Source organism: Corvus cornix, chromosome 1, assembly GCF_000738735.6.
Source record: "Corvus cornix cornix isolate S_Up_H32 chromosome 1, ASM73873v5, whole genome shotgun sequence".
NCBI lineage: Eukaryota > Metazoa > Chordata > Aves > Passeriformes > Corvidae > Corvus > Corvus cornix.
The window spans coordinates 93410939-93427276 of record NC_046332.1 but is presented as its reverse complement, the minus strand read 5'-3'; the positions used below and the strand labels follow the sequence as shown (position 1 = coordinate 93427276).

Here is a 16338-nt window from a genome sequence, read left to right as displayed (position 1 = left end):
GCCCAAACCCCATTATTAAGACTCTCAATATGAAAGGTAAGAGACTGAATTTTGGCCCTGGCTGTGAATTGCAGAGGAAGAATCCAAATTTCAGACTTTGATATCTTAGCTAGCCAGTGTGGCTGTAGGTCATAAGGTTGGGTGGGAACAGTGTATCGTCCTCTTCTCATCTGTCCCCTCTGCTTTGTGACTCGTGCCAAGGTTGCCTTGTGAGTCCAGTGCTTCAGTTTTGGATGTCCTTGAGGGCTTAGGAATCAACTGAAGGAAGTGCTCCTTCCTTGCTCCAAGCTGAACCACCACTGTTGTAGTATAATAATTCTGTGCACAGAAAGATTGTCCACTGGGATATCCTGGAGCTAGGATCTTCAAAATCTTAATATTCAAAATGCTGTTTGAAGGGAAGGGGTGATGTCTTGGGCTTATCATTGATATCCCTATGTGTTGCTGTTCATTTGTCATTGGTGTTTGGATTTCAGCTTTTGTGTCCTAGTGACATTTCTTAATATTTTTAATTGTCAGTGTTATCTTCTAAATCCTTTCCCATAGAAATAATTGTTACATTGGATAAAACTGAACAGATGGTTTCTGCTCATACATAGAATTCTTATCAGGAGCTGTTAAATAGGTTCTGGTTTGAGAGCAGAGTTAGTCTGAGATGTAGTAATTGGGCAATTAACAGTGAAGGTTCTTCTGTATCTACAGGTATTAACCAGAGAAATACATGCCAAATACTGAGGTACAAATACAGCTGAAAATTGATTTTTGCTTCCAGGAACAAAGTACTCTGCACTGAAGATGTTACCATTATTGCCATAAACTCATCTTAATGCAAATATTTAAGGGTTTTTTTAATACAGTATCTGCAGAAGTAGAGTGTTTAGAAGTGGGCTTCATCTCACCTAATTCTTGGTGTCTAAAAATAAAACAGTAAAGTGTCTCTGTAGCTGAGGAGAGACAGGTATATCTGTTGGCTATTCATCCCACCCTGAATGTGGTGTGTAAGCTGCATGGGATGAGCTGCTCTCCAGTGGTGCTGTCCACAGTCAGTAGGAAGCGATGTCTCCTGTGAATGTTGCGTCCTTCAAACGTGTGGCTGTCTTACAGGGGTTCCCTGATCTTTACTGTTTATTACAGTTTCAAAGTCACCCCTTCCCTTCCCAGAACTTCCTCTCTGAGGTTCCTTGTCTATCTCCAGGCAGTTTCTGTCTGGGTTTAAGAAACAAAGAGGAAAGGAAAATGCGATAGGGGCTTTTGTTTGTTTGTTTGTTTTGTACTGTTTGGCATTTTTTTAAATCAAAAATGAGCTTTCTAAATAAGACAAATTACTTTGTATCCCCGGATTATTTTTTTTATAAGGAGAGAAAGAACAAGCAAAGATCATTCAGTATGTTAGATTAGAAACCAATACCTCAGAGACTTAGTGCACAATAAAAGTTGCTTGCCCAGTAGCTTTTACTTAGCAAGGTGAAATTTCTCTTTAGAGTAGAGGTCAAATGTTTCAGTATTGTGGATGTTTCAGATGTGCTAGAGATGTAGGAACTCAAAACATGATTAGGAAAAAATGCCTTATTTCTCTGGAGTGTACCAGTGATCTGGCCTTCCAGATGCTATTTACCTGTAGATACACTGTCATGCTTTGTAACTTCCACTTTTTTAAATCTTATACATACATTCTTTTGGTATACAATGGATCTTCAAGATTGCTTATTTGGGAGAGAGCAAGAGATTCCAGTAGCCAAGATGACAATTACGAGGAAACATGAAAAGGGGCCAAACAATAACGGCATCTGCCAAACCTTAGCTGTTTTGGGAACAGAACTTTGGCAAAATTCCTTCCCTAGATTGCTCATAATGCATTTAAGAGAATAGTTTGGAAGGCTAAGGACTCCTGAGATCTGGTGTCTTCCTTCAGACTTCCTTACTGACTGTTGGGGGAATCTTTTTTAGTTTTAGAAAATGAAGTGTCATGAAAGACTGGCTTACTGAAGCTGACATACTAGAATAAACTGGTGATTCATATTAGTGGGAAGTGGAGCAGTAATCATTTTAAGTGTACTGAAGGAGTTTGGTGAAGCTGCTAATGTACAAAATATTGTAATTATAACCAGTTAGAAAACCAGGTCAAAGTAAAAGGTATTTGTTTCTTCAAAGATTGGGGGAGGATGATCTTGCTGAGGTCTGAGTCTCAGTACCCTATGATATCTAATCAGAAGAGCTTAGTATGGTTCAAAAATAGTTGGGCTGTTGTATCTATAACATTCATGTATACAAGGAAAATATACAGAGCAAAACACAAAACCTGGTTGTTAGATCCACAGCCTTTTTTCATTGTTACGAAGTGAGTCGAGTTAAACGTAATTGCTAATGAACTTAACACAGCAGGGGCAAAGCAGTGCAGCTTCTGTGAAGGAAAACTGAGCTGTGCACATCTGTGCAGATTAGCATGAATGAATGAAGACATTATTCTCTCATACATTCCTTAAAAGCTTTGAAAGTAAGACGCTCTGGTTTTCAGAATGGCGCAGTTAATTCTAGGTGTGTTTTAAGACTCCATCCTCACACAGCTGTTAAGTATACTTACTAATAAATTTGAATAATTCAGTAGAGCTGAACAGTATGAGTTGTGTAAAATTTGCAATTGGTTCAAAATTATTCAAGTAGCTAAGAGGAGACTCTGTGGTATTCCCTAGGGATCTCAAAGGAGGTGGGCACCGAGCAGTCTGACACACAGCCCAAGTTGTGCAAGTGTAGGAAAGGTTTCTATTCTCTAGTAGCTTCTACTGCAGCCACAGCTGTGTGTTGAGGCAAGTCCTCAGGCTTGGAGCAGTGGATGGTGTTTCAGTCTCATGCTTCCAAATTGCAAACACTGCCCAAAAAAAATAGAAGGGAAGTATCTTCCACTGGTGTTGGAAAAACCAGAATCAGGTAGTAATGTTTGTAAGGATATGTATATGTCATGTGTAATAATTTACAGGGAGCAAGGGAGCAAGGTGGGTGTTTATTTTGACCACTGTACGAGAAAAGAGAGATGTTCAGTACCCTAAACATTAATTAAAAATTGCTTCCTTATTCTTTACATCATGTCTTGCTAACCTGTAAAGCTCAGTGCCATACGATAGCTAACCTGAAGATGTTAATAGCATTCAGAAGTACTCAGACTTTTGGATGGATACAATGCTCTGTTACCGTATGCAGGAAAAAGATAAACCCCCCAGCTTCAAGGATGAGTTGGTAATAACTGACACGGAAAAGAACTTGACTGTCGGCCACTGCTCGTTAAAAAGCTTGAGGATCAGTCCTTGCTGCTGCTGGGTTAGGAAAGAGAACAAGGGCAGGCAGTCTGCTCGGAGATACTGCTTGCTGAAAAAACACTCTTACAAATGGTCTGTTGTCTGGGCCACCTTGGTTTTGCTTTCCAAGCATAAAACCTCCAGGACCATGGGTGAAATGACATCATACATACTGCTTGTCTCAGTTTGTGCATAAACTAATACTGCAGTGGCACTGTGAGCCGCAAACCAGCTGAAGTTTGTATTGACAGTTACGCACCGATTTCTATCAAGGCAGCACTCACTGGGGTTTTTCTGGGGTTTTTAATTGAAGATGTATGTTTACTATGTGTGGCTTGTGTTGGCATTACATGCCTCCTGCAGCAGGCAGAGTGGGCGAGATTGCTTGTTTGCTTGCATATTGTGGTGGGTTGACCCTGGCTGAATGCCGGGTGCCCACCAAAGCTTCTCTATCACTCCCCTCCTCAGCTGGATGGGAGAGAAAATGTAACAGAGGCTTGTGGGTTAAGATAAGGACAGGAGAGATCATTCACCAGTTACTGTTACATTGAAGTATGTGCAACAAACTCAGCTTGGGGAGCTTAACTGAGTTTTATTACAAATGAAATCAGAGTAGGATAATGAGAAATAAAACCAAATGCTAAAAACACCTTCTCTCCACCGCCCTCTTCTTCCCAAGCTTATTTTAACTCCAAAATTGTGTATTTCCCCTCTCTCAGTGGTGCAGGGGGTCAGGAAATGGAGACTCTGGTCAGTTCATCACATGTTGTCTTTTCTGCTCTTTCCTCCTCTGGGGAAGGACTCCACATTCTTCCCTTGTTCCACCATGGGGCCCCTCCAACAAGAGACAGTCCTCCACAAACTTCTCCAGTGGACTTCCCATGGACTGCATTTCTTTGCAAACTGCTCCAACATGGGTCTTCCCATGGGATGCAGTCCTTCAAGAACAGACTGCTCAAGCGTGGGCTCCTCTCTGCATGGGGCCACAGGTCCTGCCAGGTGCCTGTTTCAGTGCAAGCTTTCCATGGGGTCACAGCCTCCTTTGGGCATCCACCTTCTCTGCTGTGGGGTCCTCCACAGGCTTCAGGTGGATCTCTGCTCCCCTGTGAATTTCCACGGGCCGCATGGGCACAGCTGCCTCACCGTGAACTGCCCCACGGACTGCTCCAGAGCCTGGAACACCTCCTCTCCCTTCTTCACTGACCTGTCCATCTGCAGGGCTGTAGCTTTCACATATTCTCACTCCTCTCTTCTCTGGCTGCAATTGCTTCAGCACAGTAACTTTTTCCCCTTTTTAAATCTATTATCCCAGAGATGCTACCTCGCTGCTGGGCTTGGCCTTGAGCAGTGGCAGGACTGTCTTGGAGCTGGCTGGCATTGGCTCTATTGGACATGAGCGAAGCTTCCAGCAACTTCTCAGAGAAGTCCTGTAGCCCCTCTTCCCCCTCCTAAAACCTTGCCATGAGTACCCTATACACATACCAGCTCTGTGGACACTTAAACCAGGGAGAAAACATTGTGACTGTAAAATTACCTGCTACAAAAAGGTTTTACATTAGTTTGCAGAACATAACATTTTTTTCTATCACTTTGTAAAAACAACTTACATGGTCAGATTTATTGTATATATTTGGTTTGTATCTTAAGAGATCGAAATTATCAAGCATCTTAAAAGTATCTGCATTTTTTGCAGGGTATTATAGAGAAATCGAAAGTGAAAGGAATTCCTATCATTATTGATGCAGTAAGTATTTTCTTGATTTCAGTCAGTGGTTTAACATTTAAGAATCTATTCAGTAAATGCTCTTCTTACTGTGTTTTGCAGGATGGACTGTGGCTCATTTCCCAGCAGCCTTCTCTTATTCAAGGCTACCAGCGAGCTATTCTTACTCCAAACTACATGGAGTTCAGCAGACTGTATGAAGCCATGGTGAGCTGATTGCCTTTTTGGTATTTAAGTGTGTGCAAGTTTAGTCTTTTTGTCTTGAAAATAAGTAACTTATTACTGGCTTAAATGTTACGTGCTGTTTCTTATGTGTGAGGGAAGCACTCTATGGGTTTTATTCCATGGGATAATTGCCACAACAATGCATATTCTTAAACAGAGCTCTTTTTTAAAGAAGACCCATTCTCATGCATTTTTTAACACTGCAGTGGGTGTAGAAAAAAATACATGGGAAGACTGATGATGTTGCCTTCCCCCCCACCCCCCAAGCATATTTAAGTAGCATGTGTTAGAATATGTTGTAGTAGCAAAATATGTACTGTGTATGGAATTCTTGTGTTGTAGCTTAGAGACCCCGTAGACAGTAGTGATCATCATGGATGTGTATTAAGACTCAGCCAAGCCATGGGGAATTTGACAGTTGTGCAAAAGGGAGAAAGAGATCTTATTTCAGATGGAGAGAAAGGTAAGTGAAGCCTTCTGCTCTTAGCAATGTGATTGTTCTGTTCTGTTTGCTTTCAATCATAGTCCAGTAGAGTGTATAGCAATAGGCTGTATTCCCCTGAAGGTTGGAGGGATTGCTGCCTTTGCAGATCACCTTTAGGTGATTTGTGTAAATTTATATTTTAAGAGTGCAACTAAATTTATTTGCTGGCAAAAGTTGCTAATTTCATTTCTCATTTAAATGACATTATGTTTTACATTCCATGGGTATTGAGAAATTAATTATTTAATCTTTGTGAACTGTTTGAAAGTTCTTTGCTGAGGTGGTTTATGTAAGTGCAGCTGTCATTGCTAAATTGATACAAAACAATGTATCAATACTCACCATGTATCAGTGTGTGTGAAAAGTGGAGATGTCTTGAGGCTCATGACCTGCTCAGTTCCTTGGTGCTGTCCATCATGGGGCTGCAGATCCACATGTACGTATATGACTTGTACAGCAGCCCTGACAAATTAAAAAATTAACCATTATATGGTTAATTGCCATTATAACAGTCACATACCAATATGGTTTAAAGTATACTTAATAAAATTAGCTGCTTGTCTGGTGCTTTTTATACTGATCATTTACTGTGATCAGTATAAAATTATTCACAAGTGCCATGGATACATTTTGACTGCATGGTCTTACTTCACATACATAACAGGCAGCAGCTCTGCTTTTAATTACTTGAAATGCTAATCTCTGATAAATGTTTATGCTGCTTCAAAACTGTTTTGTATATACAGTCAATTTTTCATTACTGGGAGCCATGGAAGTCTTTTGTAACAGAAAACAGATGTCATAAGTACGACTGGTTTGTGCAGAGCCACCTTCCACGTACCCCATTAGTGCAGATACTCTAGCAGACTGTGCAACAGCTGGGACCTGGAAGCAGTATAGTTACATCTGTGGAGTAAAGGACCTTCCTCTTAGAGTACCCAGGTTTCCCCACAGGAAGTCTTGTGTCATATTGCACCCATAGCAGACTTGATCTGTAACCTTGGACAGTCAGGCCAGGCTTAAGGGTGGATGAACTCTGCTGGAGGATACAATGTCTTGACTTCAGTTTATGCCAGCTGGAGAGCTTTAGAGCACTGTAGTTGTCTTCTTTCTCTGCTTTTATGTCAACAATGTTCTTTTTATACGGGATTGTTGCTTTTTAAATGAACATTGGGAAGACTGGGTGAGCGCTTATAGATTGAGTACATTATCTGGTATATCTCTGTTCTCCTTTTGAACTATTAACTCTTGAGATAAGTGTGTCCCCACAACTGCTGGAGAAACAGGACACTGTCTCCAGTGAATCTCTTGTCATGCAGGATTAAAAAACCAGAAAACAGCTGAAGCTCTTTCCAGTTTCAATTTTGAGTGTTCATATGTGACACAAGTTCATGTATGTCTTGTGTGCTTTTGGGGTTTTTTATTGGTTTTATTTTTTCCCCCCACCTTGTTCTTTGTCTCTGTTGTGTTCTGATATTTTTTTCTATTAGTGGAGTGGCTTTTGTTTTGAAATAAAAAACAGTTCTGTGCCTTTATAGCAGTTGATTGATGTCCAGCTATAGGCTACTTTCTTGTTCTTACCTTGGTACTATCACTGATGCTTTGTTGGATTACAGACATTACAGGCAGCATTGCTGAGCTAAGAAAGCAGGTTATAATGTCTGTTACAAAAAGTGTTTGTCAAGTTTGCATGACTTTCAAGAATGTTCCTGAGAATTTTGCAGAAACTACAGACTTCAGCTTCCTTTTAACAATAGTGTTCTTTGGGTCTAGTCTGCTGGTCATTTAGTTTCTCAAATGCAAAATTACATTGAGAAAGGAGATTCTACTGTGTGCTCTGTGCCACAACATGGAGTATGTTGCCATGTCACTGACCTTGAATTCTTTCCCAGGTTTTTTGCTCTTATTTTTCTTCTGTCTCTTCTTTTGATCTGTTATCATTTTTTTTGCAGCTAAGACTACATACATCATGATTCCAGTTTGAGGGAAATCCAGATTATTGGATCAGGCCAATGTCCTCTGAGCACAATCAAACATTATGAAAAGATCTGTGTACTCCTTTTGCCTTTTATTTATCATGTCATCATCCATTTGCAGTGCTTAAGCCCTATCTGCTAGGCATTTCCTGCTTGACCTCCTGTGTTCAGCATACTGTCACTGTAGTTTGCTTACAGTACTTTTAAACTTTCTCCTTTGGGAATATACTGCACGTGTGCTTTCTAGGGGGGGAAAAATAAAGTAAGTCTCAGTGCTCTCCAGGGAAAACAGAAATTGAGAAATTGCAAACTTAACCATGCAACTCCAGTGTTTTGTGCTTAGTTGTTGTGGAAGGAAGGCTTTTTGAAGACGCCAAATTTTGCAGTAGGGGAGATTGGGTTTGTGAATGCTTTATAGCTTAGAGTGATTGTAGTGGTTATTTTCACAGTACTTTTATTCATGAGTCTGTAAGAAATGCAGTAGACAGTTTACTTCTGTTACCTGAAGACAGAAAGAGTTACCAGGTGATTTGGCATAAGGTGTTGGTGAAGAATTACTCTCAACAAAAAGCTTTGTAATCTACACAGAGAGGCTCTGATTCCAATTCTGATTGGAAGCTGAAGTTTAATAAATTCAAAACAAGATTTTATTAATAGATAAAGAAATTAACTGGTACAGCAGTGTACCTGATACTTTGCTGGATTCACAAACTTTGAAGTGTCTGGATACCTCTGAGGTTTGTTTTCACAGACCAGACTAGCTGGTGCAGGTGATTGCTTATGGCCTCAGTCACATACTGGCTTCTGTGAAAGCAGTAGGAGTCCTCCACTATAAAGGAGGTTTTTCTAAAATTTGTCTCCATTTCAGTAGTGAGCTGCTGACTGGCCTGTAAACTTAATCACCAAGATTTTAAATTAAGTTTTATATACTCTTTTCTCTTTCCTTTTGCAATTTCACATTATAGCTTGGTCTACAGTTGTTGATTCCCTGCTCTACAAAGATGAGCTTCACCATGCTCTTGGTAGGTGATATCAGTGCCATCACTGACCAGGGTAGGAATGAGTACTCAGCCTGTGGGTAAAAGGTAAGTCAGCTTTTATTCACTATGGCACAGCTCTCTAAGGTTATTTTTTTATTATTCTTTGGAGAACTGGTCAATAATAAAGTGTGGTTATACCAGCCTTAGTTCCTAACATGTTTAAAATTTGGTTAGGTCCTTGAATCAGAGGATTTGAATTTTCATTTTTAAGCATTATAATGAGCTTTTCTGTGTTTGACCCTCTTACCTTCCAAAAGGCAGGCTTTTATGGGAACCATCCTGTTACTTTTCCCAAGAACCAGTAGCCAAATTTGGTTTCTCTCCAGTTGCTCAGCTGCAGCCATGGTGAAGAGAAGCAAGGAAGTATGTGAGGCAGAATACTGAGTACTGACTATGGGGTAAAAATCCAACTCTTGCCATAAGTCCCCAAGCACTACTTCTAATTCCAGCCATTCATCTCCCTACACAGCTGGAAAAAGGAATCTATTCAGTGCTTGTCACTGCCTGGCTCACTCACAGCTGCTGAGCAAAACTCACCGAGATTTTTAACTGAGAGGCAGCACCTTTGTCTCCAGTCCTGCTTCTGCAGAATGAGCAAAATGGGAAGGTGATGGTTCCTGTCCCTGGTGCCACTGTGGGGTCTATGGCACCTGCAGCCCAGCCAGCTTCTCCCTGGCACTGTTCACCTGGCCCCTGGCTCCTGTGCCTGTCCAACAGAACTGGTGTAAAATTCGGGTCACTTTCGGCTAACTTCAGTTGCCTGCTCTATCTTGCACTCAAGGACTTACCTAAGTTTTAAAAGCGTGATTAGGGAATAAAAAAGTATAAGCACCCTTTATATAAAAGCCAACTTACGTTTTCCGCACCAGTTGAGTTGTTTCCCCAGCCAGAGTCACTAAACTTGGTTTCCCTGTCTATATGCACTCTGGGACATGTTTCTGGGAGTCCATGATCTCCAGCTACATGCTTTTGTGAACTAACTTGCAAAAGGAAAAAGATGGATTTCTTACTAGTATAAGTATATGCTAGGTCAGAGATGTATATTAGTAAGAGATTTTATTAAAAATCTGATAAAGGTCTAAATCTTGTATTTGATGGAGCAAAATGATCCTTGATAGCTACATTATTTGCATAGAAAATGGAAATCTTAAGCCTTTTAATTAAACTAGAGTGTGTTTGTTGTGTGGGGTGGCTGTTGTTAGCTGATCCGATCCAGTTGGGTCATATCAGAAGTTCAAATGGTCATGTTTCATACATTGATTCCTGCCCACATTAGGGTGAGTGTAATACTCCTCCTCTGTAAGAGGAAAACAAGTGCAAGGAATTTGTTCAGGATGTCTGAGATTCAGGAGCTAAATTTAAATCTCCAGTCTTTCAGTCTGCAGTCTCAATAAATGTTGTATTTCACAGAGGCTCTTCAGCCTTCTGACCATCATCAGAACTAAACTATACCATATTTCACATGCTGTGCTCTAAATGCAGCAGTAAAAGCCACCCCAGAGATTCATTTCTTTTTTTCACTACTGGGTGAACATGGTGGGTCAGGAACAAGCAGACACACACTGCCTTTTCTACTACTTTGGTTTTCTAACTGTGATGTGTCTAGGAGCTGGCATTGCAAATGGTGCTGCCTGCATACAGCCACATCAAAATCTGTGCTTCCAAGTTAACTTGTAGTGCTTGAGGTCAGCAAAACTACTGCATTCTGATTTTTTTCATTCAAAGAGAGGACAGCTATTTTCATTTACATAACAGAATGTGTGGTTTTGTTTTTTTAATTAAGCACACAATACTCATAAATAGGTCATTCTTCTGGGCTTTTGGCAGCAGCAAAATTTGGGCTGGGAGTTTTTCAGCTTAAAACTTGGCAATGATACAGCTAAGTGTGACACCATGGTCTGAATGCTTTCACAAATATTAATGTGTATCTTGCCATCACTCCCTTTTCAGCCCTTCTTGAGAATATTTTATGGCCTGAAATATATTAAACATAGCACTACTAAATGACTTGGCCATAGTGACCCAGAAAGCCTGGGGCAAAGTTTTGAATTGTTTGGAGCCTAAAACTCTTGAATTTCTACTTTCCAGTATTCTGTCAGTATGACAGCCTTCAATTTTTTGTTTCTGCTGCACTCATTTCAGTACAAATTACTTCCATGGATTTAGGTACATAAGGAATCTGTGTGATTATATGTGAGCAAATACGTGTTGTATTTGCTGCCTAAAGCTCTGGTGGTATTCATGTGATGTTTACTTGCTGAGACTGTGTTGAAACTGTTGAATAGGACTGTGGTTTTTCTGACTCTAGCAGATCTCCTTGCAGGCATTTCTTCAGTGATGACACTTATTTTATCTAGCCTTTTCTTCTGCTAGTATATGTGTGCTGCATGGATAAGTGCTAGGGAGTTGGGTAGGTTTTTTTTTTCCCCTGAGAGTTACTTGGCATAAATCAGTTTTCATTTAAAAACTGTCTGCTACTTATACTGAGGTGGGTTTTTTTTGATTCATCACCTTGAGAAGTAATGACGTCAGATTTGGTTGCCCAGACCCATCAGAAAACAGAACTGGACACCCTGCTCTAACAGCCAGCTTGGCCAGCATTAATTGTGTTTCTGTCTCTTACACTCTGTCAGTTGAGCTATAACTGAACCTCTCTGTTGTTTTGATCAGGACTGGTGTCAGACTAATTGACCTTAAGTGGCCCTGGCTGCTGCCTTTTCAAAATTGATACATGGTGGTGATTTCAGTCTTTGTAGTTTCCTTGTTGTCCTGCATCCAGTCATCTTGGTCTCCTCAGCTCTTCCAAGAACCGTGTACATGCCCATCCCTAGCTGAACATGCTACAGCCTCACTGAACAACAGATCAAAAAAAGCTTCATCCTCATGCAGATAGAGTGCTGTGCATGTTTCCAGGGAATAGAACTGCCCACCTTCTCGGCATCATAGCTGACTGTTCAGCCATGTCCAGCTAACTGAGGCCTTGTAACATTGCCACTGGTTGTGACTGCTCAGTGCAACGTAAAGGCTTCAGCCCCATGGTCCTTAAAGAACTGCTGGAAGTGTCTTCTCAGCAGGGCTCAGACATTCAGTGGGGGATGTTGCACTCGGGGAGCGTGAAGACAGCAGTTTTATTTTGTTGTTCTAGGAGAAGGCTGGGAAAAGCATCCTGTGTTGGTTTGGCAGTGTGCTGGTTTGTCTTGATGCCACTGTGGGATTCCTTCTTATATTTTAAAAGCTTTTAATAATGACTGTAATTCAGAGATGTTTTTAAATCCTTTTCCCATTGCCTGTTGTCATGTTCATCATCCTTTTATTTTGAGATGTTCTTTGATCAACCAAGCCTCTGCACAAGAATTGTGTGTTATATCTTTCCCTCCTCATTCGAGTGAATTTCCTCTAGTTCTGCTTCTTTGAAGGTATTCCATGGATTTGTTTTCCAGCATCTGTGTGCAGAGTACAAAGGTCTGCTTTTGTTGTTGTCTGTGAAGTAGTCTGCACATATTTGAGACTTACTTTTTAAAACCACAAACAAAAGACCACTTCTTTTTTTTTTTTTTTTTTTTGGTAAATTTAGCAGAGTATTATAATTGGCCTAGTTTGAGGAGATCTTGCTTTCCTGTACAGCTCAAAAATGACTGGAAGGTTGTGGGGCTACAGAATAGTGGCAGATGGTGACATGCAGCTAATAAGCAGGGGCTTGTGCTCAGCTGTCAGTCAGAAGGCCCCAAAGCTTTTGAACAGAGGATTTCCATCCTGCCTCCTGCCAGGAGTTCAAGCCCTCAAAGTGAAAATCTGGTGAGATAGCATCTTCAAAGTAGTAGAATTAGAGATAATGTCTCCAAAGCACTGTATTTAAAATAAAACTGAGAATAAATCGTGCCACCTGAAAGGGCATACCTTCTTCAGATAGCTAACTCAGAAGGGCATTACACTTGTGAAATTTGACATTAGCTACTGCTCACTGAGAAACACATCCAGAATCTTAATTTGAGAGGGGGAGGGGGAAGGGGAGAAGAGTGATTGGGAAAATGAACTGCTGGCAAGGCTGCAGTGGTGTGTGCTGTGCTCGTGGTGACTAATGAATCTTTGCCCTCTCAGTGGCAGCAAACACGCACAACTGCCTGGCCTCGTGAGCCCCGCAATTACCGCTGCAAGAATCGGTAGGAAATGGGAGCGAAGTGCAATTCTTCGCTGCTGCACATAATGAACTGGAAGGGGTTCATTGGCATTATGTAGTTTTTTACCATTTGCTATTTAGGAAGATGTATCTGCAAGTCCTTCAGTTCTGTGTAAATTTTTTCCATTAGTTTGAAAGATAAAAATGGTTATAAATGTTAAAAATATGGACAGTACTCCCTCTAAAACACCTGGGCTGCTCTGTTTATACAGTTTGGAGAAACCCAGCCCAGGCTTGAGGTAAGAGCTGTTGCCCAAGCAATGCCTGGTCTTGCTTTATCCTTTGCTTGTATATTTGGCATGCTCAGCAGCACAGAAGTGATTGTGTGCACAGTCCTGAATCCTGCAGTAGCTGAGTGGAGATGCTAAGGATCACCACTTGGCCAGTCATGATTCTGCCAGCTCTTCCATTCTCCTAGGAGAGGAAAATAAATCTGTCCTGGGGTTTTTTTCAGAGCCAAGCAAAAAAAGAAGCTAAGGGCTAGGTACATACCCACAAGAGAGAGTATGGTAAAGGGGAGCAGAATTGATGCTGTTTTCTTTTTGTGTGCCTTATATGTCCTCTAGGCTTCTTGCTTGGGCTTGTTGAGAGTGGATAACAAAGGAGTTAAATGTAGTGAAACCATTTGCGTGTTCTTCATAGTTAAAGCTGCACAAAGAGATCAATTTGACCAAGGTCCTTTGTGTATTTAAAATAGAAATGTAACATCTGATACCCTGACACAGTCTATCCACAGTGACACTGCTGACAGAAACATATACGGATGGTGAGACACAGTTTATTGGCAGAAAAAAACGAATCTGTCTTGCATGTGGTTTTTACAAAGCCTAAGGAAAAGGCTGTTTCAATAAAGTATTTTCATGATGGACGTGGTAGAACATTTGAGATTTTAGTCCTGTATTGCATTTGCTTTTTGTAAACACCTTGGTTTATATTTGCAAACTCAGAGACGCTGAAGAGTTGTGTTTGTGCAATGACTTTGTGAGGGACCCGGTCCAGTTTGGGGTGATGGCTCATTATGGCATGTGAATAACTAAACTCACCTGTGCAGCCTGAGTGAAGTGGAGAAAGCGTGCACATTGTGCAATGTTATTTGCAAAGGATTAAAAGGTAATGAGAAAAGTATTTTTAAAAATGTTAATGCAATTTATTTTTTTTTTTAAGAGTAGTGTATTTCATCGTATTCTACTGCCTGTGTTAAGTCTCTCAACTATGAGTTGCCGTGTGCCTCAGGGTCACCCTTGCAGCTGCAGTGCTGTCACTGTAAATGGAGGGGGAAAAGCACATGACTTTGTTTTTGGTTTGTCTGTTCACAGTACTTGTGTGCAGTCACGAAGGAAGCAGCCGGAGATGTGGTGGACAGGGGGACCTCCTTTCTGGTTCTCTTGGAGTCTTGGCACACTGGGCATTTGTTGCTGGAGCTGAAAAAACAAATGGGTATGAATATTAATTAATAACTTAATTGCTGTGAGTCTGTGTTCACCTGTGGCAACTGTTGTAGACCTGCTATGTGAATTTCCAAATGAAATTGGAGGTTTTGGTAAGAAGGTATCCATGTACTTTTTAAAAGTGTAAGGGTGTTCTAGAGCAGTCTACATAACAGTAATAATTTTAATAAGACAAACCCTTCAGTAATCTAACATCTCCCAAGTCTGGGGCAGAAGAACAGCCTCTGGATCTGTTTGCAAGGATATTTATGTATGAGGTAGGTGTTTTCAAAACAATTGAATGTAGACAGAAAGTATGAAGGATAAATAAGTGGTGGTCATTGGCAATAGCATCTCTGTAATTCAAAAGACATGTTGTTTGCCTTTGTTATTTCTGTTTTGGTGAATTGTCCTGCATTGTGCCTGAGTAATTCAGTGGGGCAGGTATTTTGAAACTTGCAAATAAAATACAGTTTCAAAGAGAGTAATTCTTATAAAGCCAAATGGCAGTCCACTTCGGTTGTACATAAAGCAGCCATGCAGATGGCTGTTGGCTGCTTAGTTAAATTATGTCAATTCCTGCCACACTAGCTGGCCCAGGTAGTCATGTAGTCTTTCTGTGAAAGCAGCAGCTTTAAATAAAGTTGAAAGGAGCATAAGCAGTGAGGGAGTTAACAGTCTCTCTTCTCAGTAAGTAATGAGTTCTGGAAGCTTGAGGAGTGGAGACCTTCTGTAGTCTTTGGGATGCTGCATGCAGGTGCACAGTATCAGATGTGCATGGGAGTTATCCAGCCTGTGCCTGTGTTACCACAGGGACACTGCATGATGTACCCCGGGGGGAATGAGGGACCAGTTGAACCAGACTTCGGAATTCTGAAATCTAACATACACAATCTTGGTTTCCTTTGTCATTCTGGGTATCTGAAGTTGTAGCTGCCACTAAAGGGGGAATTCTGTTTTAAGTCCTTAAAAGAGTGACTTCATTTTTGCATGGGGTACAGCACAGCAGTGTTAAATTGTTGGAAAGATTAGCAAACACATCATGTGTTCTCCAGGCTCTCCTGACTTGAGCTCCTGTGGCTTTTCTAAACAGCTTGCTCGGAAACGCCTTTATTTTATAGATGAAGGGAAAGTGTAATTGGCATCAGCGATGCATTGTGTCTCCTGCAGTGGTGTTAAGGTGACCCTTCACAGGCACCTGCTGTACCAATCCTGCCTACCTCGTGTGTTGCAGGAAAGAAGGAGCTTTTTGGGTTCAGTGAGTCAGGGCATCTGCTTGGAGACGGCACTGTAGGCAATCCAGCCAGTCCTTCCAGTTTGTGCCTGGCTCTGGCATTTCACAGAGGGTCTGTACAGAGGGATTTTCAAACACTGAGATTGCACTGGCTCTCAGGGGTGCTACTGGTACAGTAGGTAGGGTTCCTCACTTAAAGTAGAGAGGATGCTGATGCCTTTGGAGTATGGTGCTTTAGCTGTCTTGAGCCAAGGAGCCTGTGCACAGCTCTTGTTTCAGAGCAGTATTTGGGCATCCAAGATTAAGTCTCAAGGTCGCTTGAATACTCCTGCACCTTGATGAGTGCATGGAAATTCTGCTTAGGTAACACCTAATTGTAAAGTCATGTCCTGCTTTGCCTGTGTTTTACATTGGGATTCTTCCCAAAACTCTCACTTGGCAGAGGAGTCAGGAGGTCCTTAGTGTCTGCCAGGCAGCAATGCTCGGCTGAGACTGAGCTTTGTGAGGTTTTTGATCAGCCAGAACCTGGAGTGCAGCTCTGGCTGCTGAACTGTTCTGCAGTCGTTTTCTGTTTTAAGGCAGCAGAAGTGACTCCCATGGCCCAGCCTGTGAAAAGGTGCTCTGGAGGTGGCAGCTGGAGCTGGCTCTGGACTGTGCTGGCTTCTCAAGGCGAGGCTCAGCATTAGAGAGAGGTCTGTTCTGGGTCCACTCTCTTGTGCAGTTCGTAAGTGTGCAGGAGGCATTTCAGCAGTGTGCCTTAAT

The 16338-nt window shown here is 41.4% G+C and overlaps 1 protein-coding gene across 9 annotated transcripts in view; it reads left to right on the top strand.

Moving 5' to 3' along the window:
- NAXD (NAD(P)HX dehydratase) overlaps positions 1-16338 on the top strand; it is a 52429-nt gene that overhangs the window by 33274 nt on the left and 2817 nt on the right. For 6 of the 9 annotated variants that reach the window (XM_039549953.1, XM_039549994.1, XM_039549983.1 and 3 more), the window contains 4 exons: positions 4984-5034; positions 5116-5220; positions 5581-5701; positions 14232-14352. In XM_039549953.1, the coding sequence (XP_039405887.1) occupies positions 4984-5034; positions 5116-5220; positions 5581-5701; positions 14232-14352 (398 nt within the window). Of the gene's footprint in view, positions 1-4983; positions 5035-5115; positions 5221-5580; positions 5702-8663; positions 8784-13862; positions 14026-14231; positions 14353-16338 lie in introns of those variants that run through there. The other 3 variants (XR_005601573.1, XR_005601572.1, XM_039549968.1) reach the window with 3 other exon arrangements.